Raw genomic sequence first — 25854 nt, forward strand, 5'->3', positions numbered from 1 at the left:
ATGCATACATAGCACATAGACACACTCACACACATACATACACACATAAACACACATAAACACACGCGTGCACACACATGTACACACGCATACATAGCATATAGTCACACACACACACACACACTCACACACTCACACACACAGCACACTCACACATACACGCTCACACTGCCCTCACCACACACCGAACAGCATCAGAGGCCGGTCTGGGTAAGAAATGCTTCGCCAATGGTGGTAGGGGTTCGCTTCAGCAGGGAGAGCTGGGCAGGCTGGCGGGGAGCACAGCACCGTCTCCTCCACCCTGGCTCCCTCCTGGTGGAGAGATCTGGGGGACCGCGAGGCGTGGCCTCCGTGCCTGGCTGGTCCGTCCCTCCCCCCTGGATTCAGAGCGTGGAGAAGCCCCCCCCCCAGAGCAGCCGTGGGGGCCCTCAGAGGGGACACAGGAAGCCGCAGGGGCTGCGAGGCGAGGGGCAGGAAATGGCCCAGGCACAGGAGCGCCGCCCCCTGAGGGAGATGGGAAAAGGCCGTGGTCTCGGGCAGGAGGGTTGCCGTTTCACTGCTCCCCTCGCAGGGCCTCGGGGTCAGCCTTCCTACTGGTCTGTGGGAGGGGAGCATTACTGAGGGGTCAGGGAGGAGCTGGGTGCAGCAGACACCCCAGGCTCCTCACCGCTGCCGGATCCTCAGGCTCCCAGAGTGGACCAGGGGGCCCAGCCAGGGGGACGGGAGCAGGTGCCCCCACGTGGCCAGGCAGAGCTCACTAGGTAACCACCCACGGCCTAAGGGAATGGCCCTCACCCCGGGGCCACCGAAAGAGGCTGGGGTGCCTGTGCCCCTAAGAGCTCTGCCTGGATTTGCAGCGGCTGCTCTCCCTGCCGGCCACCCCCTCGGCTCCACGCCCCGCCCAGCCCCGCCCAGGGAGGGGCCTGCTGTGCTGGGGGTCCCGGCCCATCTCACCTGAGGCCGGCGGGGCTGTCACAGCCAAACTGGCTGAGCTCTGGGAAGACCCCCAGCCAGCAGACAGCTCCTTGCCCGCCCTCCCCTCTGATGGGGACGTGCCAGCAGGCTAGAGCTTGACCCCAAGGGGAGGAAGAGGGCAGGCAGGAGCAGGAGGAGTCAGGGCTGGCCGCCGAGGGGAGCCAATCAGGACCAGGGTGCCAGGCAGGCCCGGATGCGGCCAGGGGACGTGGCTAGGGGGGCAGCTCATCTCATCAATGTTGACCTTCCAGTGGGTATGTGTGTGAACGGGTACATTTTAAAACCAACAACAAATGGAATGAGAATAACTACCAGGAGGCCAAAGGGGTGTTTGGTCCCCAGGAGCAGTTTGACCAAGGACACGTTTGTCAGCACATGCCACACGCACACACACACATGCACATGCACACCACACACACGAACACACACACACACACACACCACACACGCACATGCACACCACACACACGCACATGCGCGTGCACACACGTGCACACATGCACAGGCACGCACACATGCACACACATGCACATGCACACCACACACATGAACACACGCACACACACCACGCACGCGCACATGCACACCACACACATGAACACACAGCACATGCGCGTGCACACACACGCACACACGCACAGACACACACAGACATGCACACGCACACACACACTCACAGGCACTCTTACGTCTGGGCCACACGCGTGCCACGCACACTCACACTTGCAGTCCTCCAGCTGGAGCCAGGGTCCTCCCAACTGTACTTCCCGGATCCGCTCGTAGGCCGCCTGCTGCTGTCCCGTCTGCCTGTCCCCGCCGCGGCCCGCGCCGTCTACCAGATGTAGCCTCCGTCGTCGGCCTCGCCCGCCTCGCCCTCCTCCTCCTCAGCCTCGGCCTCCTCACCCACTTCCTCCGTCTCCTTCTCCTCCTCGTCCTCCCAGCCGACACCGCTCCCAAAGTCCCCTGAGAAGCCCACGATGTCATCTGTGGTGAACAAGCAGGTCAGGTCAGGCCCCCTGCCTCCTCCTCCCCCACCTCCCCCCCCCCGCCTCCCCCCACAGGCCTCTGGCGTCCGAGCCCCGGGGCTGTGGCCTCACCACAGTCGGGGCTGCCGTGCGTGCGGGTGCCGGTCAGCTCCAGGCCCAGCTGGTCCACACACCAGCAGTCGCCCCCGCTCCGGTCGCACTGCATCTTGCGGTAGTAGCCGTCCTCGTCGCAGCTCGGGATGAAGACTCCTGGAGGGCCGGGCAGAGGGTCAGAGCAGGGCCGAGGGGAGCTACCCAGAGGGGTGGCCCTGGAGCTCGGACCCGGGCCGCGGTCCAGACCCCAGCAGCCCAGGCACCGACCGACCACCCAACAAGCCCGATGCCTGTGTTTCTCCCAGGTCCTCGACTGGAGACGAGAAAGCCCACCTCCCTAGATGACCTGCTCAGGCCCCGCGATGGCGCTGTCCGCCTCGCCACTTCCCTGACTTGTGGCCCAAGTCTCGTAGGATGGCCAGGCTGACTTCCACCCCGGAGGCCCCTCCACCCCGCTACCCTCCATCCTGGCTGCCCCTCCATCCTGGCTGCCCCTCCATCCTGGCTGCCCCTCCATCCTGAGTGCCCCTGCTGGCAATGCCCATGCTTCTCCTCTCAGCCCCTCTGACCTGACCTGCCTACAGACACCCGTCCCCTTCCCCCTCCCCCCCCCCCCCCCCCGCATTCTGTCAGGCTACGGAACTGCTGCTCCTCTGTCCACTCAACAGACATCTGAGACCACCACGCTGGGGACCCAGAGACGGACTCTGCCCATTGGGGGCGAGACACACAGAGATAATACCAGGCACCCAGGAGGGCTGCCCGAAGGCCCAGCAGGCAGGCTCAGTGGCTTCCTGGTAGAAGCGGCGCTAAAGCCCTCCCCTGAAGGCCAGGCTCTCGGCCAGGGTGGGTCGCTGTGTGGTCCAGTATTGTCACGGGTGGTCTCTTCAGCCCAGTCCAATGCCAAGCTGCCCTCAAGGAGCTAGGAGGCCCCACGGGTCCTGCCCCTCAGACTTCTGTCCCCTCAGCCACCACACTCCAGGGGACCTTTCTTTCTGTCCCCCAAACCTTGAGCATCTTCCTGCCCTCAGCTCTGCACTTGGCTGGTTCATTCCCATCCCTCAGGGCTCCCCTTGAAGCCAGTGGCCCAGAGAGGCCTCATGCCAGCCACAGCTGGGGGTGGTGCCGTGTTGGCGTGGGCTGTGCCCGGGGAGCCTGTGTGCCTTATGGGCCCGGGACCGAGTCTGTGCTCCCATCAGTTCTGACCTGGGCTGGCTCCCAAGTGCTCGCTGAGCAGTGTCTACTGGCAGGGGGTGCGGGGGATCGGGCTCACTCAAGTTCTGAACTCACTTTGCTGAACTGAATAAAATGGGGGCGGGGGGGGGGGGGGGTGGCGCTGGGAACCTTTTGTATCCCAACCTCCTGCTCCATTAGCGGGAGGCAAAAATTAGTGCTGAAAACACACTCACTGGGGGCTGGCTGGGAGACCCCGCCCCACACAAGGATGAAAACGGGAAGGAAGTCCCTCTCCTATCTTCCTAGGCCAGGCCTCCCCCTAACGCCCCAGCTGGAGCCTCCAGTCTCAGGGGGACTGGGCACCCTCCCTGCCTCCTGCTCTGCGCCCAGCCCAGCGCCTCACCTGGCTTCTTCTTGGCGGCCTCCTGGATCTGGATGCGCTCCAGCTCCGCCAGGCAGGGGGGCTCTGCAGGGACAGAACCGCGCTGAGGGGCTGCCCCCAGGGGCTGGGAGGATGCGCTGTGCCCCCTCCCCAAGGCTTAGAAACCCAGGCAGGGGGCTCTGCAGGGTGCAAGTAGCCAAGTCAGACCCGGAGCCACCCCATGGGGGGGGGGGGGGGGGGATGCACTGATCCCTTTAACATCCCGAATTTGACACAGGGGCACCACGAGGCAAATACCCAGGCTCCAACGGGGGGAGGCCATTGCAGGGCTGTGAGGTAGGCTGAGGCCCCCAAGAGGCCAAGGGCTCTCTGAGGGTGTGGGTGACCCATGGGGTGAGTTAATAGGATTCAAAAGAGGGGTGAACACACACATTCCCCATGAGTATGGGCCCCAGGGGAACATAAGACAAGAGGGGATGTGAGTGGGAAGCCTGAAATCATTGGCAGCCAAATCTAACTTGTCTGTGACCGCGGGAAGACCCCGAGCCCTTCCAGCGGGAGGCCCGGCTGAGGGTGAAATGAGACCTGTTCCCAGGCTCCCGCCCAGGGCTGGTGCACAGAATCGACAGAATGCGCGTCGGAGGCCTGGGGAGTAGAGGCCTGTAGGGGGCAGCGATGCAGACAGCGGGAGGCTGGGCAGTTAGGGGCAATCGAGTGATCCAAGCTCAGCCTCACAGGGTCTCTGAGGTGGGTCTTTCCCCTCCCTAGTCAGAAGGTTCGTCACCTGCCCAGGTTCCCCGTCAGCACATGGAGGAGCCTGGGCGGAGCCTGAGCCTCGGCCCCGGCCCGGACGCTGTGCTGCTGTGAGCCCACGAGCACCAGGGCGCCAGCAGGGCACCAGCGCCTCCCCAGGGGCTGGGCAGGGCAGCTGGCCCCGGGGGACCTCAGCTTCCTCATCCATGACAGCTGCCACTTGGCCTAGATCATCTCTAGCAGGTGTTTGTGGTTCAGCAACTGATGCCACATCCCCAAGGCTAAGGATCACACAGTGGAATCATGGAGAAGCCCGAGTCCCAAGTTGCTTTAGCTTCAGGCCCTTCCCGCCCCTTCCAAGACCCTCCGCAGGTCCCCAGAAATGGTACATGGATAGTTGGTAACACTCTTCCTTTAAGAACGCCGAACTGCATAAGCGTCAGGACTCACCTGGCAGCCTGCCAAGAAGGGAGTTTACGTGCTGGCCTCACTGAGAGAGTCCAGGGACGGGTGGGCTGACCAGGACAGAGCCCCTCCGAACCCACAGAGAGCCTGGGGCGGGGGCTGAGCCGGGGGCTGGGGGCCGGGCCCAGCCAGGGCCATACTCACTTTCCCTCCAGAAGCAGAGGCACCACTCAGCGGTGGAGACACGGCCATCCTTGTAGGTGTCGCAGGAGTTGAAGAAAGGGCGGATGCAGACCTCGTACTTGTCCAGGTTGATGGCGGCCAGCTCCGTCTGGTCCAGGAAGAGGTCGGCGCTGGTGTCCAGCTTGGAGAACATCCAGCCGATGGAGTCCTTGCAGCTGGCGCCCAGAACCTTGTCCAGGCCTGGGGAGAAGACCAAGGTTCCGACATGCTCAAGGTAAAGAGGTCCGCCGATCCATCCATCCATCATCCGTCCATCCCTCCATCCCTCCACCTCTCCCAGCCCCAGCCCTCTGTTCAGGCCAGATCCATCCCTCTGCCTCCACCTAGAACTGCACCGAAACCATCAAAACCCTGTTTGAAAGCCCTTCAGAGAAAATAATTCCTTACCTGCTCTTGGCTACACTTCAGCTCTCCCTACCAATTTTTGTTGTTGTTGTTAATCCTCACCCAAGGATATTTTTTCCACTGATTTTTAGAGACAGTGGAAGGGAAGAGGGAGAGGGGGGACATCGCTGTGAGAGGGACACATTGAGTGGATGCCTCCTGCACACACCCCATCCGGGCCCGGCATCTAACCTGCAATCCAGGTACATGCCCTTACCCAGGAATCAAACCCACAACCCTTCAGTGCCCAGGCCAGTGCTCTAACCACTTAGCAACACCAGCCAGCTACCCATTTGAAGAAGTTCTTTCTGCCCAGCCAGTGTTGCTACGTAGTTGAGCATTGACCTATGAACTAGGAGGTCACGGTTCAATCCCCGGTCAGGGTACATGCCTGGGTTGTCGGCTCAGTCCCCAGTGGGGGGTGTGCAGAAGGCAGTCGATCAATGATTCTCTCTCATCATTGACGTTTCTCTCTCTCCCTCTCCCTTCCTCTCTGAAATCAATAAAAAAAACTTTTTTTTTTTTTTTAAAAAAAAGACGTTCTTCCTTAGCTAACCTGAATCTGCTGCCCCTGTTTTGAGGTTTAGGCTCTTTTAGGGGCTCAGAGTCTAGCAGGAGGGAGCACAAGGCGGGCTGGCCCCAGGGCACACCTGTCTCCCCACCTCCCCCTCCTCCCAGGCAGAGCAACGGGCTCCGTACCACTGGCCGGGCTGCCTCCGCTGCTGGCTGAGCCGTTCTGCTTGGAGTTCTCATGCAGGAGCTGGAACCAGTCCCGCAGTCGGTCCCCCAGGTCGGCCAGGTCCTGACCCGTGCAGGTCTCTGCAGGACAGAGTGGGGGCGGGCGGGGGGAGGTGAGTGAAGCATGATCTTAACTTGAGATGCTGCCCTACAGGCCAGGAGGCGGGCAGCTGTCAGGGATGCTGTAGGAAGGGAGCTAGAAATTGGAGGCTCCCTCCCCGCCCTCTCCCACCTTCTTCTTGCCCCTCACTCCCCAGCACTAAACACACAGCACAGGCTCCCTGTGGCTGAGGCCCAAGCCCTCCTGCTCTGTTAACCAGCCAGCCCACCCCCAGGCCTGTCCTTGCTTGTTCCACTTCTCCCTGCTGCTCTGCAAACCACCCCAGAGCCCTGGCGGGGAGACCCGGCCCGCCCACCCTGGCTGTGGCTGGCACTCCGCATTACCTGCTTTGCCATCCGTGGTGGAGCCGGTGGCCTGCTCCGTGGGGCAGGGGCAGGGGCCCTCACATCTCACGGCCAGCTGCTTGCTGCTCAGGCAGGCCTGCTGCTCCAGCTTACACTGCACAAGGCCGAAGGTCAGTGGGCGATGGGGCCTCACCCCAGGGTGCCCTGCAGCTGGGGGCATCTACTTGGCAGCCACATCTGCCTTCCCCATGACTGACAGGACAGCGCCCATGAACAGCCCACCTGATCCCTCTGGTGGCCATGGGCGCACAGTGCAGGGGCAGCAGGCCCAGGAAGGGGCTTAGCAATGGAAGGCGCCCAAGAGCCCCACTCTGCACCAAACTGCCCTCTCTGCACCTTTCTCTTTCCCAGGACACCCATGTCCTCATCCTCTCACCCCCAGCCACCCACCTGCCCTGTTTAGCTTTTGCTCACCCTCTCTTTGCTCTCACAGCCTCTCCTCCCACTCACCCCAGTCCCTTGGTCCCCGGGTCACTGGCTGCTGGCCCCTCCCTCAATGGCCTTCCCACGGCCACCTCCATGGGCTTTGCTCAGCTCTCTTGACAACAAACAGCTGCAGCTATCGAACATCTGCTAATTCTTGTGCTTTCACTGAAACCACTGGGCTGCAGCTGTTAGCCAACGCCAGCTGCTGAGGGACGCGCCCACTCCTTGCCCTTAAAGCTTTCCCCTGGTGGTGTCTGCCTAATGCGAGGCGGGCGGAGCGCTGTCTCCAGCATTATCTCGCGTGGTCCCTTCAGCTCTGGGAGAGAACTGTGTTTCTCGTGCTCAGCAGAGAACATGGGAGCTCAGAGAGGCCCAGGGCCTGGGATGGAAGCCAGACCTCCTGGTGCCTCTACCTCCCACAGGGCAGCACCCTGGCCTCAGACCATAGCCCTCTCCTACTCCCGCGCCCTCTGTCAGCCCCTGTCTCCTTGGTCTCCCCTGCCTCCTCCGTGCAGCTCCTGGCCTCAGGCTCCAGCTTTATTCTCTCCCCTCCCTCCCTTAAAGGGTGACTTCATCCCCACCCTACTTCACTCATCACCCCCAGGGCGGGCGGACCGGTTCTTAAATCTGCACATCTCCCCCAAAGGCGTCTTAAGCCCTAGATCCCAGCCCAAGCCAACCGTCAGCGTCCTCCAAACTCCCAACTCCTCGTGGCTGCTAGAAGCACTCACAGTTAGCACCGTACTTCCATGGCCTTTTAACGTTTATAAAATGCTTTCACAGATATTGTATCATTTAATCCTCGTCACCTCCTGGAAGGGTAATTCCTCTGCCCAGGATGCCCAGGCTCGCTGGTGAGCCCCATCCCCCACGGGGAACCTGCTGGTGGAGAGCTCGCCCTTCTCCCCCAGTCACTGGACCACAGGCTCCTTCCTCCCACAGCCCTTGGGACTGTCAGGAGGCCCTTCCCTCCTTTACTCTAACCCAGCGGTTCTCAACCTGGGGGACGCAACCCCTTTGGGGGTCGAACGACCCTTTCACAGGGGTCGCCTAAGACCATCAGAAAACACATATATAATTAAATATTGTTTTTGTGATTAATCACTATGCTTTAATTATGTTCAATTTGTAACAATGAAAATACATCCTGCATAGCAGATATTTACATTGCGATTCATAACAGGAGCAAAATTACAGTTATGAAGTAGCAACGAAAATAATTTTATGGTTGGGGGTCACCACAACATGAGGAACTGTATTAAAGGGTCGCGGCATTAGGAAGGTTGAGAACCACTGCTCTAACTCCTGTCGCCTGCCCACCTGCCTCTTCCAAGCCCCACCCCCTGCCTGCACCTGCCTGAGACCTGGGGCACGGTCTGGTGCAGACCCTCGGCAGCCCCAGCCCAGGGCTCAGGTGCTCCTGCTCTGATTGGCTACAGTGAATGCAGGACCCCCATCAGCCCTGGGAGTCCCTCAGGAGGCCCTGATGGCTGTTCGACTCCCTGTGGCCTCAAGTGCATCCCACCCCCATCCCCGTGGGCGAGAGTTCCTCACCACGGAGCTGTAAGTGTGGCCGTCAGAGCCGCAGACGGAGGCCAGCTGGGCCATGTGGCAGGGCTTGCAGGCAGTATCTTTGTTTGCGTGGAGTTTCAGGGCAGGCTGCTTGATCCTACAGGAGGAGAGGGGTGGGGAAGGCATGGGATAGAGGTGAAAATGAGAGAGGGCCAGGGAGAGAGAGGGCTCAGAAGACGGGTCCCAACAAGAAGCTGGTCCCGGCAATCCAGAGTAGACACAGCCGTGCCCCTGCCTGCGCCACCCACCCCGTCACCTCCAGCCAGACCCTCCCGCTCACATGGCATAGACTCCCCTCCCCTTTGCTGGGGTTACTGAGTCAGCAGGGCCTTGGGGCAGCAATTCCAGGCCCTGCTGTAAGACATAAAAGGGGGTCAACACTTCGCTTAAGAGGTCAGACCAAATCAGAGGTTGCACACTGATGGGCCGCAGGCCATATCTGCCTTGCAGACTCATTTTATTTGGCCATCAGAGTTTGTGTTTTTAATTGAATTATATACAAAATAGAAGAGTTCACATAAAAGGCTGCATCCCTGGCCTTTCACCACTGGGCATTCTGCAAAGTGTGACAGTCCTGGTCCAAAGTTCCCACACAGCCCTCGTCAGTCACGCCCCTTCCACAGGGCCTGGGCTCGCTGGAGTGGCCCATCACTGGGCTCTCTTCACAGGTCACACTGCCTACCGGCCCCTGCGGGCAGTTAAAGCTAACCCCAAGTCTCTGGTCTCTGATTCTATGATGAAGAAAAAGAGGGAGGGAACTGGGACCTTCACTAGGCGTCTTGGCACCAGGAAGGGCCTTGTCCTTGGGCCACAGTTAAGGCCTCTAACACCCCTCCCCCTCCTCGAGCCTCAGAAGCTACGACCTTGACCTTCTCATGAAGTCATTGCAGGTCAGAGCTGGAAGGAACCTCAGGTGATCCAGGCCAACCTATTTGTCTCACAGATGCGGACGCCCAGGCCCAGAGAGGGGCCAGGGCTTTCCCAGGGTCCACAGGTCTGGTGACCGATCTCTCGGTGTGGTGGCCTTCAATCTGTCCACAAATTCTCTAACACTCCTCCCTTCAAAAGATGGAGCTGAATTCTCTACCTCTGGAGAGTGGCAGTACTTCTGACTTGCTCCTAACACATGGAAGTGGCAGAAGTAACGCGTGATTTCGGAGACTGGGTCATAAACGATGTGGCTTCCTCCTTGCTCACTCTCTGCCCCAGGTGGCTCACCTTAGGGCAGTGGTCGGCAAACCATGGCTCGAGAGCCACATGCAGCTCTTTGGCCCCTTGAGTGTGGCTCTTCCACAAAATACCACATGCGGGCGCACACGTACAGTGCGATTGAAACTTCGTGGCCCATGCACAGAAGTCGGTTTTCGACCTGGGCGAGTCTATTTTGAAGAAGTGGCGTTAGAAGAAGTGGAGGTACGTTCACTGAGGTCGACCCCTCAGATTGAGGACGTTTTTAGCAAAGGCCAGCTTAGGAGTACCCTACTTAAGTTAATAACAATGTACCTACCTATATAGTTTAAATTTAAAAAATTTGGCTCTCAAAAGAAATTTCAATCGTTGTACTGTTGATATTTGGCTCTGTTGACTAATAAGTTTGCTGACCACTGCCTTAGGGGAAGCCAGATGCCATGGTGTGAGGACATTCAAGAATCCCTACGGACAGGCCCACGTGACTAGGAACAAAGGCCTCTGGCCAACAGCTGTGTCGGGAGCTTGGGGGTGAATCCTCCAGCCCCAGTCCAGCCTTCGGATGATACAGCCCTGTCAGCATCTTGGCTGTAACCTCGTGAGAGACCCTGAGCCAGAACCATCTGACAGAACCAGATTCTGAGCCTCATAAAATGTGAGCTAACACATATTTGTTATTTTAAGACACTACGTTTTGAGGTCCTTTGTTTCCCGGCAACAGGTAACTAATGCACGGGAGAGGGTGAGTCAAGCCCTCGCTCCTGAAGCAAACCCTCTCCAGGGGTCCGCCTCCCCAGACCGCTCACCTGTGCTCCAGCTTCTTGCGGCTGATGCACATGGCCCGCTGGAAACCCTGGGCGATGCACACCTTGTGGCGGCTGCACTTCACCTTCTGGCAGGGGTCCTTGGTGGTGTCCAGGGCTGCAGGCACACGGTCGGAACTCAGGTCAGCTGGGAGTCAGTGCCGGAGATCCCGGGGGCCCCCAGCCTCGCTTCTGAGCCCGCAAGTCCCTGCCTCCAGCAGCTCATGATAACCAGAGCCCCTCAGCTCCTTGGCTGCCCAGGGTCAGGACTTGCCCTCTGGCCTCAAGGCTTCCTGGGTGTCAGTCACCTTCCCTGGCCTGGCAGGGGCATGTTACCTTCATCTCCTTGCTGACTGTCCTCCCAGCTCTTGATGTAATCATCCTAGGAAAGGACAGAGGGGGTGGAGAAGGGAAGGGCTAAGACTCACATCTCAGAGTGGAGGTTCAACTCCAGGGCCAGGGAGGACAGGGCTGGGACGCCGCTTGCACATGTAAATTTTTCACCAACTTGGTGGCTGCTCAGATGACCCCTGTCCACCCAGGCCCTGCCAGCGGCCTCCCCCAAACCTCTATTCCCCTAAACCCATGTCCAGAATCCCTTCCAGCTTTTCCCATAAGCTCCTTTTCCACCCCTATCCTCTCCCCATCTCTCCCCGCCTCCCCCTGGACAATCCCACACTGAATGCTACAGGGAAGTCAGGGTGAGGGTGCAAATATGCAACTGGGCCCAGGCAGTACTCACCTCCACCTCCTGGGGATCGGGAAGCAGCAGCAGGCCATGGGAAATGAAGCAGGAGGAGAGAGGGAGAGACGGGGATTTCAGTGAGGCGCACCCTCAGACCCGTGATCCCAGGGCTCCCCGCCTCATCACGGGGCTGTGGGGCACTGGGCACTGGCCTTTCATTGCTATGGTCCTCTGACCTCTAGAGCCTCTCATTAGAGGCCAGCATCCCTATGTCTTCACCACAGACAGCTTAAGACCTGGCCCACTTAGGGTCAGCCAGGAGCAGTCGGGGTGAGGCCCATGGCATTGAGGGGTGAGGCCCATCCCACTCCTCCTGACCCTGAGGCTGCTCCCAACGGCTCAGCCCTGTCTCCACCATCAGGACAAGGTCTGAGGGGCCCATAGCACCTGGGAAAAGTGACTCTCACACCTGTGCCCTGGGTGTCGCAGAAACACCACCCTCTCTTTGCGAGGGTGCGTCCCTTGCCAGTCCCCTCCCCTGGCCGTGCCCACCGTGACTGAGGCGGAAGGAGGCCCTCCCTAGAGGGGGCACAGGGACTGCTCTCCCTCAAGGTCTGACTCTCCTGCAGAGCTCCGACGGTGCACAGAGAGCAAGGAGGCCAGCGTCCTCAGGTACCACGGTCCAGCCACAAACCCTCAGGTTCCGAGGGTCCTGAACGCCCCTCTCAGGTCATCCTGCCCAGCTCCTCGGTGTACAGGAGAGGCCGGAACCCCAGAGATAGGAAATGGCCTGACCCAGGTCGCACCATCACAGAACCCAGGTCTCCTGACACCAGCACACGCCTCTCTTCTGGCTACGACACACGGTCTCCAAGACAGGAGGCACGTGGACGGTCACTCCCCACCTGCTCTGGCCTCAGGGCCGTGGGCCGAGGAGTGGCTGAGGCAGAGCAGCTCCACGCAGCCTAGCTCACTGGCAGGACACTCCCAACACGCCTGGTTCCCCTCCTGTCCCCAGGGTGGGGGATGACATTGCTGAGAACTGGCGAACAGGGTGCTTCCGGTGGAAGCTCTGCCAGGCAGGCAGGAGGCTGGCGGTGCCAAGGAGCCAGCTGCTGGCCTCCTCTGGATGGAGGTAGAGGGGCATGAGGAGCCACACACAACTGCCCACTCATCCAGGGTCCCGTCCCCGCAAGGGTCAGAGGTGTGCAGGGGTGAGGTGGGAAGGGGCCAGATGCCTGTCAGGCCTGGGGGGAGGGCACAGGGCTCCTGATCACCGGGCAGCCACATGGGGGCAGCCAGGGGCACAAAGGAGGGCAGGCACCACGGCTGAAAGGCCAGACAGTGGCCAGGGCCGAGCAGGCGCTGGGTCAGCACCCGGTAGAGTGCACGCGGTCAGGTGTGTACTATGTTTCTGCACACGGGGCCTGCATGCGTGCAGGGCCTCGTCTATGAGCGTGGCATATAAGCACACATGTAAGCAACAGTAGGGAACAGGGACACTTCCAGGCAGCTCACCCAATGCCAGATGGTTTTTATCTAGGAACAAAGTAACAAAGCCACTTCTCCCAGCAGCCTCCAGTTCTCACACTTGAGCACGAAGGCTCTCCCTCCCACTTGATCTTCCAGACTCTTCCACTGAGAGGGGGTGAGACGGAGAGGGGAAGGGAAGGGAGGGGAGGGGAGAGAGAGAGGCAGGCAAGAAACCAGCAGACCGCGCCCTGGGAGGAGGCGGTGGCTTGCACCAGCTCTGCTCTTTCTGTCCTGCTTTCCCGTGCATCTTTGTTCACATCCCTCGGTGTCCCTCTCCTCTCTCTCTCTCTCTCCCCCTCACTCTGCCCACATCTGTCCCGACCACATGTCCCACTGTCCGTGAGCCCAGGAGCAGCTGGAGCAAAGCCTCTGAAGGGGCTTCCGGAGAACCTGGCCGGGGCCTCCCGGGGCACTGGACCGTCCAGCCCAGCGCCAGGCTCAGGCCCCACCCAGTTCCTCAGGGCACGGCCTGACCTCCTGAGCCCCAGGCAAGCTCCTAAGGAGACCGCAGGGCTAGGAGCTGAGGCCGTTTCCCGCATGTGCTGGGGCCCAGGGAGGCCAGCCCAGAGACTCCTCCGGACAGAGCATCCTCTCCGGTGCCCACTCCACCTGATGAAAGTGGAGGCTGAGAGTGGCCAAGGGCTCCGGCCAGGGTTACAAGGTCGGGGCACAAGTAGGGCCTGGCCTCCATCAAATTATAGGGCCCGCTGCTCCATCATCCCCAGGAGGGGAGTGGCTGGGGACACTTCAAGGGCTGTGTGCCCCAGACCCACCTGCACCTGAACTGAAATGGGGGGGGGGGGGCTGTGTGCCCAGACCCACCTGCACCTGAACTGGAATGGGGGGGGGGGGGCTGTGTGCCCAGACCCACCTGCACCTGAACTGGAATGGGGGGGTTGTGTGCCCAGACCCACCTGCACCTGAACTGGAATGGGCCGGGTGGCGTGTGTGTCAGCCAAGGGCCTCCATGCCGGCTCACTCACACTCTCACCCACCCCACTGCCTAACCCCCAGCCATGCTGTGAGCCTTTGGAGCTCAGTACAAAGTGGGTCTCGAAGGTCAAGACCGAGAACTTTTTATTAGAAATCTAAGGGAAAGTGGGTGGGGAAGGGGGAGCCTTGAGAAAGGAGATTTCACCATCCAGCTCCTTCGTTAGAGCCCCGGCGGGGAGCTATCTCCACTCCTCCCACTCCCCTCTGATCAGCCTGCAGGGATTGAGCCCCTGCTGTATACAGTGCTGTCCTCCGTTCCAGCCACACTCTGTGTCCACGTGGTGAGTGGAGGGAGGCCCGAGTGCTCCGGGGCCCAGGAGTGGGAGCAGCGGGCCGAGGGGTGAGGAGAGGGCCCGGAGTCGCACAGGGTCCCACCTCCCTTGCAGCACCTCTGGGCAAGCAGCTGGCCTGTGGGAGCTCGGCACCGATCTCCTGGGACTCCAGGAATGGAAGGAGATGGCGTCTGGGAGGTGCTTGGTTTCCACAAAACACTCAACAAATAAAAGCTATCGTAGCAGAAGAGGCCATGGACTTTGGGCAGAGGAAATGGTGGGGGGTCAGAAAACAGGTGGAGCAAGACCTGGAGGGAAGAGAGAGGCCACCACGGGGCAGCAGAGACCAGTGCGAAGTGAAGCGTCTCCCCAGGGGTCGGGGAAGGGTAGAGGCAGCGCCCCGGGACACACGGGCCCCCGAGGCCGGATGGGGCCGGCCCGTCTATAAGCAGAAAAGAGGTGCTGGCTGGCAAGTGTGAACCGTGCCTCTCCGTGCGCAGCGTCTGTCATGGTGCCCAGGGGGCCGCTGGCAGTGGTGGAAATGGCCTGGCAAAGGGCTCCAGGCGGCAGGGTCTTCTCGGGAAGGCGGTGCGTTCCATCTGCTTTTGCTACGGACGGGCGGCTGGGTGGGGGGTCTCGTTCCCCTGAGAAAAGGGGTTCCGCTCTAGAGCTGGGCCAGTCGGAAGGAGGATGGGTCCCAGGCTGAGATCCAAAGTTCTGGGCGAAGGACGAGCATGTCTGTCACCTGGCTCTCACCGGGTCAGCTCAGCCAGCCGTGACCCCTGCACACCATGCACTCAGCACGGCAGCTCAGGGAAACACGCCTGGTGCGTTAAAAGCGGGTCCTCTTCAATAGGTTTGCGTGTCTGTCTTCCTTTTCCCTCTCAATCCTGTGACGCAGGCGGGACCACTATAATCAACCCCATTAAAAAACGAGGAAGCTGAGGCTCACAGAGGCAGAGCAACAGATGAGAGCGTGAGCCGGGGCTCCACACTGGACCCGAGGGGGCCCTGCAGCCCCTTGCAGGTAGGGGGGTCTCTTGTTGAGGGAGGGGCAGAGTCGGGACTGAGGGGGGCAGGGAGGTGGAGAGGGCTTTGGACCAGAGCCTGCTCTAAACTTGGCTCATGGTGGGGCCTCAGCAAGTCACTCCCCCTCTTGGGGCTGAGTCCTCTGTGCCAGGGGTACCTCTCAGCTGGGGCTGCACGTGAGAACCCCCCACAGAGCTCCTTAAACCATCATTGCCGAAGCACCGTCTGAGCCTGGGGCAGCCTCCTGGCTGCCGGGTCAGGAGGGCTCCACTGGGGCTGAGCAGGCAGCGGGCGGGCCCCCCGCACCAGCTCCGGGTCTGAGGGCCTCCAGCCCGCACCTCCTGTGGAATGCTCTCCTTGTCCTCTCTGGGCCTGTCTTGTCTTCATTCCCAGTGGAGCCGGAGGTGAAAGGAGCAGCTATCCTCTGCCCGGGAGGGAGCCTCACGCCCAGCAGATGCTCTCTGCCTGAGGACACGCCTCCGCTCACGGAACGGAACCGGCTCCTGACTTCCAGGCCTTTTCCTCTGGCTGCACAGCATCCCGCCCTCCCCACTCCAATCTTGCGACATCAACATGGAGCCAAAGAAGCTGCCCTGCCCTTGTCCCCCTCCTGTCCACTCCCCTCCTCCTCTCTCTGGCTCGCCTCCCTCCTTCCCTGACAGCCGTGGCCGCAATCCTGGCAGCGTTCGTTCCTCCCGGGTTCTCCGCGTCCTTCCCCTCACACTGCTGCAGGCACAGGGACCTCTCTAGAACACAGTTCTGAGCACGTCTCTTCCCCCTTAAGAGCCCTTCACTGAGGACAGACCACATACAGCTCCTCTGTCCATGCCCAGCACCAGCACAAGAATAACAGCTCACGTCTTTTCAGCAATTCCGCGAGCAGGCGCTGCACTAAGCGGTTTACGTTCATCGCCTCACTTACTCTTCACAGAGACCTTAAGAGAAAGTGACTACTGTCACCCCCCTTCTCAGTTACAAAATCAAGGCTGGGAGAGGTTCGGGCACTTATTCAGGGTCACACATCAACTGCCCAGCAGAAGAGTACTGGGGGCCCCGGGCCTGTGATTCCAGAACCTGTACCCCCCGCCCCGCCCCCCCCCCCCCCCCCCCCCGCCCCACCAGGACTCCGTACTGCTCCATACAGTCCCAGGCCCGGGGCTGGACCCAGGAGGCCCCATCCCAGCCGGGGAGGTTTTTCCCATTCCACCAGCTCTGCTTCAACCCCCAGGCAGGGGTCCTGCAGCAGAGAGGGGGACCGGCAGTGGTGGGGGAAGACACTGGGCCCCCCTTCTCCAGGCACTTTCCAGAAACCCCTTGACATGCTCCTGGTTCAGCTAGTTTGGAGCTAACCCATCTCCTGCTTTGATCTCTGAGGCTCAGTGCAGTTGCCATGGAGACGGAGCCCACCGTGCCAAGCTGGGGGAGAGATGGTGGTGAGTGTGCAGGCCAAGCAGGGCCTTAGGGGCACATGCTGGGTGTTTCCTAGCGGTGTTTACTTCCTGTCATTTTAATTAGCACCCAAATCACCCGCTCACTTCACAGCTTGAATTAACCCAATCTCTCCCAGCCTCTCCATCTGGTGGGAGGAGGAGACTCCGCAGTAAGTGGAGCAAAGGAAGAGCAGTCCTCCCAAGGCCCCAACTTACTGGGCTAAAGCCCCTTGAACCCATCTCCGCCTGCCTCTGTGCTGCAGTGTGCTGGAGGCCTGGCCTCTGCCTGCCGGGGAGGCTGCAGGCTACAGAGCCCTGCCCTCCCCAGACCCACCTCCGTGGCTGTGAGATGATGCCCTTGCCTTTCCCCTGAGCTCGGGGAACCCGTGCAATCTGTCTGAGAGAGCATTTCGTCAACTGGGAAGCTCTGTGCTTTCGAAAGATCGCTGACGCTCAGTTCTTTGGCACGAACAGTGGGAGCTTGGGGGAGGGGGTGGACAAGATGCACTTTCGGGTCTCATGGTCACAAGGGGCCTCAATTGTCGACTTTTACATTTTTTATTGATTGCATTGGGGCGACAGTGGTTAATAAAATTATGTAGGGTTCAGGTGTACGATCCTGTAATACACCATCTCTATACTGTACTGTGTGTTCACCACCAGAGTCGAGTCTCCTTCCGTCACCGTTTACCATCCCCCACACCCTTAAGTACAGACGTTGGCCTTTGTCTCTCAATGAGGATCCGCAGCCAGAGGCACATGGGTGAGACCCAAAGATGCTCGTCCTGAGACTTAACTAAACCACAACTCGTAACCCTGTGATGGCATTTCTTCATTTTGTAACAGATGGAGAACCTCTCACACTGGAACAAGGCCAGGCCTCTCCCAACCTCTGGAGGGCCCAGTGCCTGGCATTATTCCGCCTCAGTCCCCGAGGAGGCCCTGGAGTGGGAGGCTTGTGCCCAGGCCTCCTCCTGCTCCTCCCTGCAAACAGCCAGGGAGCACAGAGTGAGGGACCCAGGAAGGAAGGAGGGGCCCAGTGGGGCTGCCTGGCTCCCTCTCAGCGGAGGATGACCCCCATCACGAGCTGGCAGAAGGCATCTTGAGGAGGGCGGAACAGGCAGTCATTACATATTTGTCCGTCTCTCAGAGGGAGCGGCAGAGGCCGTGAGGCCTGGACAAACAGAAGGAGACAGGTATCTGGCAGCCGCCCTGCTCCCATCTCCTCTCCCCTCGGAGGAATTTCCTCGGAGGCATAACTGTGCATGTCACTCCCTGCATGCCAGGAGCTCTACCAGCCTCCGGTATGCCCCACCAACGCCCTCCGCAGCCTCCCAGAGCTGCCCTCCTGCTAATCCAGGGGCATCCGGGGCATCCCCCGTCCTGCTGTGCCAGGCAGAGGCCAGGGCTGAGGACAGGGAGCTGCCACAGACCCGTCTTCCTTCTGGCTCTCGGTAGGGCAGAGAGGAGATGGGTCCTCAGGTCCCTGACCCTGTCTGGGTCTGTTTCTCCACCTATAGAATGTGGGGCTTCGTGCTTAATGCTTTATGTTGCAGGCTCCACGGCTCTGCTCCCCTGGCTCTTCCAAAATGACACCTTTCAGGAGAGGGAAGGGAGTCTGAGCCACAGTCCTCCCCTGTGCAAGGGAGCAGGGCAGGAGCCAGCGGGCGCCGGCGGCAGAGGTAGGACAGCAGCCAGCTGGCTCGGGCTTCCTGCTGAGCGCAGCCCTGACCTCTCCTCGGGCATCTGGGTGCCCTGCCTCCGGGGACCTGCTCTCCCCGAGGGAGCACAGGGCCGACAGGTGGCTGGCTGCTCTGTGGGCGCCCTGAGGTTGGGGTGGAGGGCGCTGAGCCCCACTCCCCAGGAGAAGAGGGGGCTGGCTGCAGTCAGGCCCAGACCCACAGGCACAAAGGCTGAGGGACAGGGAGGCCTGGGACAACCTTCCCTCGTGGTGTCACTCGCTCCCTTAGACCACAAGTGAATCTTTGGCGAGTCAGGGTGCTGGGTTCTAGTGTGACTGTCCCACCTTTTGGGGTCCAAAAAAAGGAAGAGATCTCTCTAAGTAACCAGCAAGGCTCAGCCCAGAGCCCCCGCTGCCCTGGGCCCTCTGCTGTCTGAAGAGGACAGGGAGGGGGTCAGATGAGGGTTAGCCAAGATCCTTTCTGGCTCTCACATTCCACAGCGCATACAATTACACTGAGCACCTACTGTGTACACAGGCACGCAGTGCAGTGCTCAGAGGACGGGCTGCTGAGGTACACCGAGCCGTCTATTCCCAGGCCCTGCCCTCAGGGGCTTACCCTGGGAGATACCAGACAAACACACATTAAAAATACCTGCAGGAGGACTCTGGAGACACAGGCCCACAGCGTGAGACCACAAGGCAGCACCAACATGTGCCAGAGCCGATGGCCAACGAATCCCGCAGGCCCCCGGGGAAGGAGCACAGCTCCACCTGAATGCGGCTGGGCCTCGGGGGTCCGGCTGTCCCATGGCAAGAAGCGCAGCACCCTACAGCCGACCAGGTTAGACAGAGGTGTACCCAGGCCTTTGCCTGGAAACCTTCTCCTATTTGCAATCCTAAGAAGACTCATGTTACGCTGCAATCAACATGTAAGAAGCGGCATGCCCGTCCCCAGCCTGCGGTTCCCCCCAAGACGCCATCACGCCCCATTTCTTAGGTTTCTCCGTCTCTGGCTAAGACATCCCCTACCCTGATTTGTCACAGATATTTCCTCAAGAGCAAAAGGAAAATCCCTTCCCTAAACCTCAAGCCTTGCTGCCAGGATGGGGTGGGTGGGTGGTGGGGTATGTCTGCGGGTGAGGGGCTGTTCACGGGTTCTAGTGCCGTCTTCCTGGCATCGCAGAGTGAGGCAGGCTTGGTGGATTCTGTTTAGCCTGCTTATTAAACCAATGGGAAAATCAAGGGCCAAAAATGTGAAGTGGCTCCCCCACGGCCACACAATTAGTCTGTCCTCACATTAGTCTGTCCTCTCACCAGGAAGACAAGCTGAGTGCTCTCCCGGGCCCGGGGGGCTGGGGTGGGATAGAGCTCTTCCCCTCCTGCAGACAGAGCCCTGACCGCCCGGAGATGGAGACGCCAAGACCTAGACGGGTGGGTGGCGGCGGCTGGCTATCCTCTTAGAGCAGCTGTGAGATGAGAGGAGCACATGACAGCCTCTCCAGGCAGCGGGCTCTGCTCTCCCTCTTCCCAGGGCTCCGAGCCCTGCTGGGTGCTCAAGAGTCCCTCGCCATGCTGACACCGCTCTTGTGTGAGAGAGGATTCAAAGCCAGGGCGGAGGAAGAGGCTAGGGGAGAACCCCAATTATGGAACCCCATTCTGACCCAGTTTTGTGTTCTTCTCACATCCCACGCTGATCCACAAGCATCTGTGCAGTTCACCCCCACACGGCACTGGTGAAGGTGTGCGGGGCAGGCAGCACCTGTGTGGCTAAAACTTGCTACTGACCCGCCTGGTGAGCATAAGGACATGGGAATCCTGCGTGGCCAGCAGGCGACACTTCCCTGGGCCGGAGCCCAGGATCACAGCAAAGCCCTGGCGCCTGGGAGGGGCTTGGGTCTGCAGTGAATGGGTGAGTTGGTGAACACACGTCAACATCTTTTCATGGAGACCGAGGCATGGCCTGGGCCAGCCCGGAAATGCTGAGCCAGCTGGTGGTTGTTCGGTGGGGCGGCAGAGTATTGCCCGAAATGGATGCCTTCGTGTTTATGCATCCACTTCCGTTTCCCTGCCTAAAACTGAAGCTCAGAGAGGTTATGGGATGTACCTGGCATCACGTGCCCAGACAGGGGCAGAGCCAGAACCTGAACCCAGGCCTCCAGACCCGCACTCCCGCCTCTCCTGGGTGTTCAGCTGCCGCTGGAGTTCACTAGCCCAGAGGCTGGGAGCAGGCGGGGGCCTCAGGCCCACTCCTTAGGCGGGGCTGCTCCTGCCCAGGGCTTCCTTGAGACTCACAGAGCACAAGCCAGGCTAGACTTTGTTCTTCAGGGTAGATTCTTCCTTCCCGTTCTCACTAACGGTTAAGCCTAGAATTCCCTGAAAAGCAAAGCTGAATTAGACAACTGGGTTCAAATGCCAGCTGTGCCACCTGCTAGCTCTTTGACCCTTGGGTAATTACTTAACTTCTCTGTGCCTCCATTTCTTCAACCACAAAATGGGTGGGCCATCCAGTAATCATAGCTACCTCACAGACTGCCGAGGGCACAAGGTGCTGCCCACCGAGTGCTTCCTGCAGGGAATGGCAGATGTGAGCACTCATTGCAATCAGTGGTTCAGCACATTAACTGGGTGCCTCCTGGGTGCCAAGCACAGTGCCAGACACTCATCAGTACCATTAACTTTTAATGGAAATAGAGTGCAGAGTAGGGAAGAGCCGGGAAGAAAAAAAACAGTCAGTGCTGCCTCCCCAGGCTCCTGGAGCTGCCGGAAGAATGCTGTGTAATGGGCCTGTCTCCTCTCAACTGTCCATCTCTATCTCTGAGGCCCTGGACGCTTTGTTCCAAAGACCTGCAGTACAGTCCCACCCTGTTCAGTGAATCCGGATGGTAGCACTGGAAGCGGGGCTCTGGGAAGCCCAGGCCTGCCCAGGGTCAGGCTCAGCTAGATCGCAGCATCCCCTTCTCCTCTGACATGACATTCCCTCCTCCCGGGCATTGGCAGAGGTCTGCCCGGGGCCAGGATATGAAAGCCCTGTGCCCACTGTCTGGGAGGGTTGCTCCACTGGTAAACCCTGTCTCCATTACCACCCTAGTGCTCAGAGAAAAAGGCTAAGCTGGACTCCCCCTACCAGCTCAGACCAATTCCACGTGGGAACCACTCCCAAGCTTTCCTCCTTTCCTTCGTTCCCCTGACCCCTTAGACACAGTTCCCTCAATCTTCCCCCTCAGTTCAGTCAGTGCCATTCAATGAGACGTGACCCCCACCCATACTATGGACTCCCCCATCCTATTTCCTAAGAATATGCCGTTCTCTTGCTTGCCTCCCTTCCACCAAGGCAACTGGGGACCCCGTGCTATTCTGTGATTGATTATGAACAAGGTTCTGGCTCAACTTGACAACACCTCAAAGGTTCGAAAGAAGAAACGCCTCTCTCGCCTTTGAGGAGCCAAGGGATATATTTTCAGCCGCTGAAATGTATACAAAGCCTGATGCTCCTGTGCCCACCCAGAGGCTGAAGGCGCTGGGGTGGGAAGCGGGACCTCTGCTAACGGAGGAGGGAGGAGAGGAGTCTGTGGTGCTGGCAGAGCCCCTGTGCACAGTCCGTGCACTGCACAATCCCAGGGCGCCACGCACACTGGGGCACCCCTAAAGCTGTGCAATGCAGTGACTGAGCTAGCAGCGTCCTGCCTTTCTGCACAAGCTGCCAGCAGCCCCGGAGCTGGGCCCTTCCACACAGCCTCCCCTGACCCGTCCTCCTGCAGCCAGAGCGCCTCCTTATTGGGGTTTTAGCGGAAACCTGCCCTAAAAAGCCTCAGGCCACCCGAACCAATCCATGCCCTCCGGCTTTCCATGAATCCCATGGGGAAGGTCCTGCAGAATTCCAAATCTGGTGCCTTTCTGCTGATGAGCATGGGAGGAAGGGGGAAGCGGTTGGCATCAAGACAGGGAGACAGGTGGGCAGCCCTGTGCCAGGGGTCAAGCAGCCAATCATTTATCCTCACCCACAGAGTGGGCTATTGGAAGCAGGTGGAGGAAGGGAGTGGGGAGGCATCTTTTATTTTTAAACCTTTACTGTTCTGATTAAGCACTTCTTTTCCTTCTGACCTTCACCAGCACCGTTTTGGAAGATCAAACAGCCAGTCAGTCTGAGGGAGGCCTGGACCAGTGACACATGGATGCCGGATGGGATGGACCAGCCTGCGCTCCCCCCACCCCCACCACCCACCCCCTCCCTTGCGGCTGTGACCGGCCTGCTTCCCAGGCAGCGACAGGAGACTGCAGCTAATTTGTGCCTGGCCTGCAGGGGCCGAGGAAAAGGCCTGGCTGGAGCTCCACTGTGCCTTGGCTGGACCTGCCGTGGGTGGGGCAAACCCCCACTCTGGGGCCCAGGCCACGGTGACCGGCAGCAGGCGACTCCTGATGCATTTCAGCCCGCCATGACATTGGAGAGAAACAGTCCCTTCTCTCTCGCAGTAACAAAAAGATCCTTATCTCTCAGCCTCTTCCCATCATTTGGCTGCAATTCATAGGAAGCCTGTGTGCTCCCAACACATTGGTAAAGAACTCCTGGGTGCAGGCAGTTTAAGAGAAGATGAGGAAGGTCACGGGGTGGCTGGTGTCGCACTAGGGAGGTGTGATGAGGGCATTTGGGGAAAGAGGAGCAAGAACTGAGGTCGCAGAAAAGGTTTCCGAGAACTGGCATCGGAGAGCCCGAGGTCGCTGGGACCAGCAGCGCCTCCTCGGCGCATCCCGGCCCCTCCTCCCCTTCACACTCCCACCCCCGCCCCTCCCCTGGGCCCGCCACGCCCTCGGCGCCCCGCTCCTCTCTCACTTCCCCTCTGGGAACGCCGCCTCCGGTTTCCCCTCGGATCTACAGGTGCCTGTAAACAAAGTGCTGCAGCGACGCCGGCTCGTCCGCAGCCACCTCCCCACCCCAGCCCCGCAAAGTTCCTCCCAAGGTGAAGCCGGGCTCCGGCGGCGGTCGCCGAGGCCCCGGTCCTCGCGCTGGGCTTTCCCCTCTGCTTTCCCAGCTCATGGGGCGATGGGAGTCTTTTCTCCGGATCGGAACCGCTCCCCAGCTCGGGGTCGGGCTCCCCCGTGCAAGGCTGGTCCAGGAAAGCAGATTTCATGTGCGCGCACTCGGCACCGGCTCTGGAGGCCCCCGGGGCGGGGTGGCCGCGGGTGTCTTCACTGCCGTCGCCCGCCCCCTCCCCCATCTCAGACACGCCTTTCACCGCCTCGCCTGAGGATCGCTAGGACCCTCCCGCCCCCAAACTCAAAGCCCCAACCCTTTCCCCTCTGCGCCCCCTTCCCCAAAGCCCGAGAAGAGGACAGGGCACACGTGCCATCTTCCCCTCCAGCCCCACCCAGACCTGCCCGTTCCGCAGCGCCCGGTAAGCGGAGCCTGCAGCATCACCCGCTGGGTGCGGGCCTGGGGCGACTCACAAATAAATAAAAATAAATGAAAGGACGCGGGTAGCTGGGTCTCCGCCCCTCCCGCCCTGCAACCCACGACCACCACCACCCTGCATCCCGCATCCCTCTCAGCGCCCCGCAGGCGGCGGGGGAGACGGTCGGGCCAGGAGGACCCAGAAAGGGGCTCCGGGCTGTGCGGGCGGCGACTGGCCGAGCCCGGCGGGCGCCCCGTGTTGACTCGCGGAGCCGCGAGCCGGCGGGGCTGCGGGAGCCTCTGGCTGCGACTTGCAGCCGCCGCTCCGCGCGCGGGGGTCTTGGCTCCCCAGCTCCCTCCGCAAACCCGCGCCCCTCGCCCGGCCCTCGCCCCCGCCGCCCGGCAGGCTTACGTCTCGGAAGCGGTTCCAGTCCTTGATCTTGCCGCTGTACTGCGAGATGGACGACAGCCATTGCTCGTCCTCCATGAAATTGCCGGGGGTCTCGCCCTCCTTGAGCCCTTTGGCGTCGCTTTCGGCCCAGGCGGCCGCCGCGAGGAGCAGCAGCGGCAGCGCCAGCCGCCCGCAGCCCGGGGCGCGCATCGTGGCCTGGGTCCGACGGGGTCTGACTTCTGCGGTGTTCAGTGCCCTTCCGCCCACCACACGGCTGGCGACGCAAACGCTGCCGCCTTCCTCCGCGCTCCTCCCGCCGGGCCTGATCCGGAGACAGACAGACGGACAGCGGGCCGCGGCTGAAATGTGACCTGGTTGGGAGATGCACTTGTCTGAAGAAGCCAGCGCTGGGCGCGGAGAGGAGGCGAGTCAGAGAGGCTGCGCCAACAGGGGCCGTGTCTGTAACTGTGGCATCAGCATCACGTTTGACATCATCATACCTGGTCCAAAAAAAAAAAAAATGGAGGGGGTAGCTTTCCAAGGGGAGCGCTGGATCAGAGCGCCCCAACACAGGCAGCCGCCGCAGAGCCCAGCCAGCCCCGCACTCGGAGCTGCAAACCCAGGATCCAAACAGGCGCCCCTGCTGCCTTCCCAAGGGTGGCGAGCAAGAGGGGCCCCTGGGGAATGTGGAAGTGGGAGAAGAAAAAACTCTCCGGTGACAAAGCCGGCCGGGCCCAGGTGTCTAAACGGAAATTTGGCCACAGACACTTTCTCTTTCTTGCCTCCCACCCAGGGGGCTGAGCCACAGCCCTGACAGCTGGCTTCCTGCGCGTTCGGGCCCTACAGGAATGGGTGGCTTCCTGGAGACAAAAGCCGCATAACAACTGGCTGCCTCCTCCGAACTATTGCTCCCCAGCCCCACAAGCTCTTTTCAAGGCCAGACCCAAGCACTGAATGGCTGGCAAAGCAGAGGCAGATGTCCTCCTCCCCAAGCAGCTGTCTGAGGCTGTCACCCCTTTTGTTAGCTCTTTTTAGGGCAACCCCAAAAGGCAAATGTCCGACCATTCATCTGCCTCGAGGGTGCCAATTTGGAGGAAGCACATTTGCTCATGGTTTTGACTTCGAGTTGATTTTAATAAGCCACTGGGGAAGGGGAGCAAGGGAGGGGGGCTAGTTTTGTTTGAAGTGTTTAGGTTCGTGTTAAAATTGTGGCCCTTATCGTTGCCTGTAGAAATGTGTTGACATAGCAGCTGGGAAGGCTGGGCACAGTCCCAGTATCAGAGCATAAATGAGGTGAGGTTTATATTATAAATAAATTGAAGAGGAAACAGATAATCTGACAGGACAAAACACTGAAAATTTGGGACCCAAGCCCTGGATTGTGTTTTTATTAAAACACACACACACACACACACACAACTTGGCTGGTATGATCTTTTTTAAAAAAAATCAAAGGCAATGAAAAACATGATCTTAATCAGTAGGAAAAAACACAGTTTATAAGGTTCACAGTCACTTTGAGTCTGAATTCATCGATGGCGTGGGCTGGGGTTCCCTTGGGAAAACTAAACAATAGCTCCCTTTCCGTGTTTTCTTTGTCCTTTGCAGTTGGACTTAGAGGTGGTACTGCGATGAGGACATGGCCACTGATGTCTTCTTATCCCAGTAAATAAAGCAGCTTTGCTGGTTTGTATAGCAGCAGTGTGAAGAAGAAGAACACGGTTTATTGTCATGTAGACTGGGGGGTGGAATCTGGGTTCTGGACAAATTACCTAACCTATTTTCTGTTTATAAATTAATGATAATACCATCTATCTCAGAAGATTGCTGTGAAACTTGTGCAAAATTACACACTATGCCTG

General features: G+C 59.8%; 1 protein-coding gene across 1 annotated transcript; it reads right to left on the reverse strand.

Moving 5' to 3' along the window:
- Positions 1-1536: 1536 nt before the first annotated feature.
- SPOCK2 (SPARC (osteonectin), cwcv and kazal like domains proteoglycan 2) lies at positions 1537-24816 on the reverse strand. Its single transcript, XM_036337016.1, has 11 exons — positions 24014-24816; positions 11332-11340; positions 10926-10971; positions 10593-10707; positions 8581-8695; positions 6580-6694; positions 6097-6216; positions 4975-5193; positions 3634-3696; positions 2073-2210; positions 1537-1959 (listed from the first exon to the last, which is right to left on the reverse strand). The coding sequence occupies exons 1-11, from the start codon at positions 24200-24202 to the stop codon at positions 1808-1810; spliced, it is 1281 nt and encodes a 426-aa protein (XP_036192909.1). The 5' UTR covers positions 24203-24816; the 3' UTR covers positions 1537-1807.
- Between the last annotated feature and the right edge of the window lie 1038 nt (positions 24817-25854).

The sequence above is a fragment of the Myotis myotis genome, unplaced genomic scaffold, assembly GCF_014108235.1.
Source record: "Myotis myotis isolate mMyoMyo1 unplaced genomic scaffold, mMyoMyo1.p scaffold_m19_p_15, whole genome shotgun sequence".
Taxonomy (NCBI): domain Eukaryota; kingdom Metazoa; phylum Chordata; class Mammalia; order Chiroptera; family Vespertilionidae; genus Myotis; species Myotis myotis.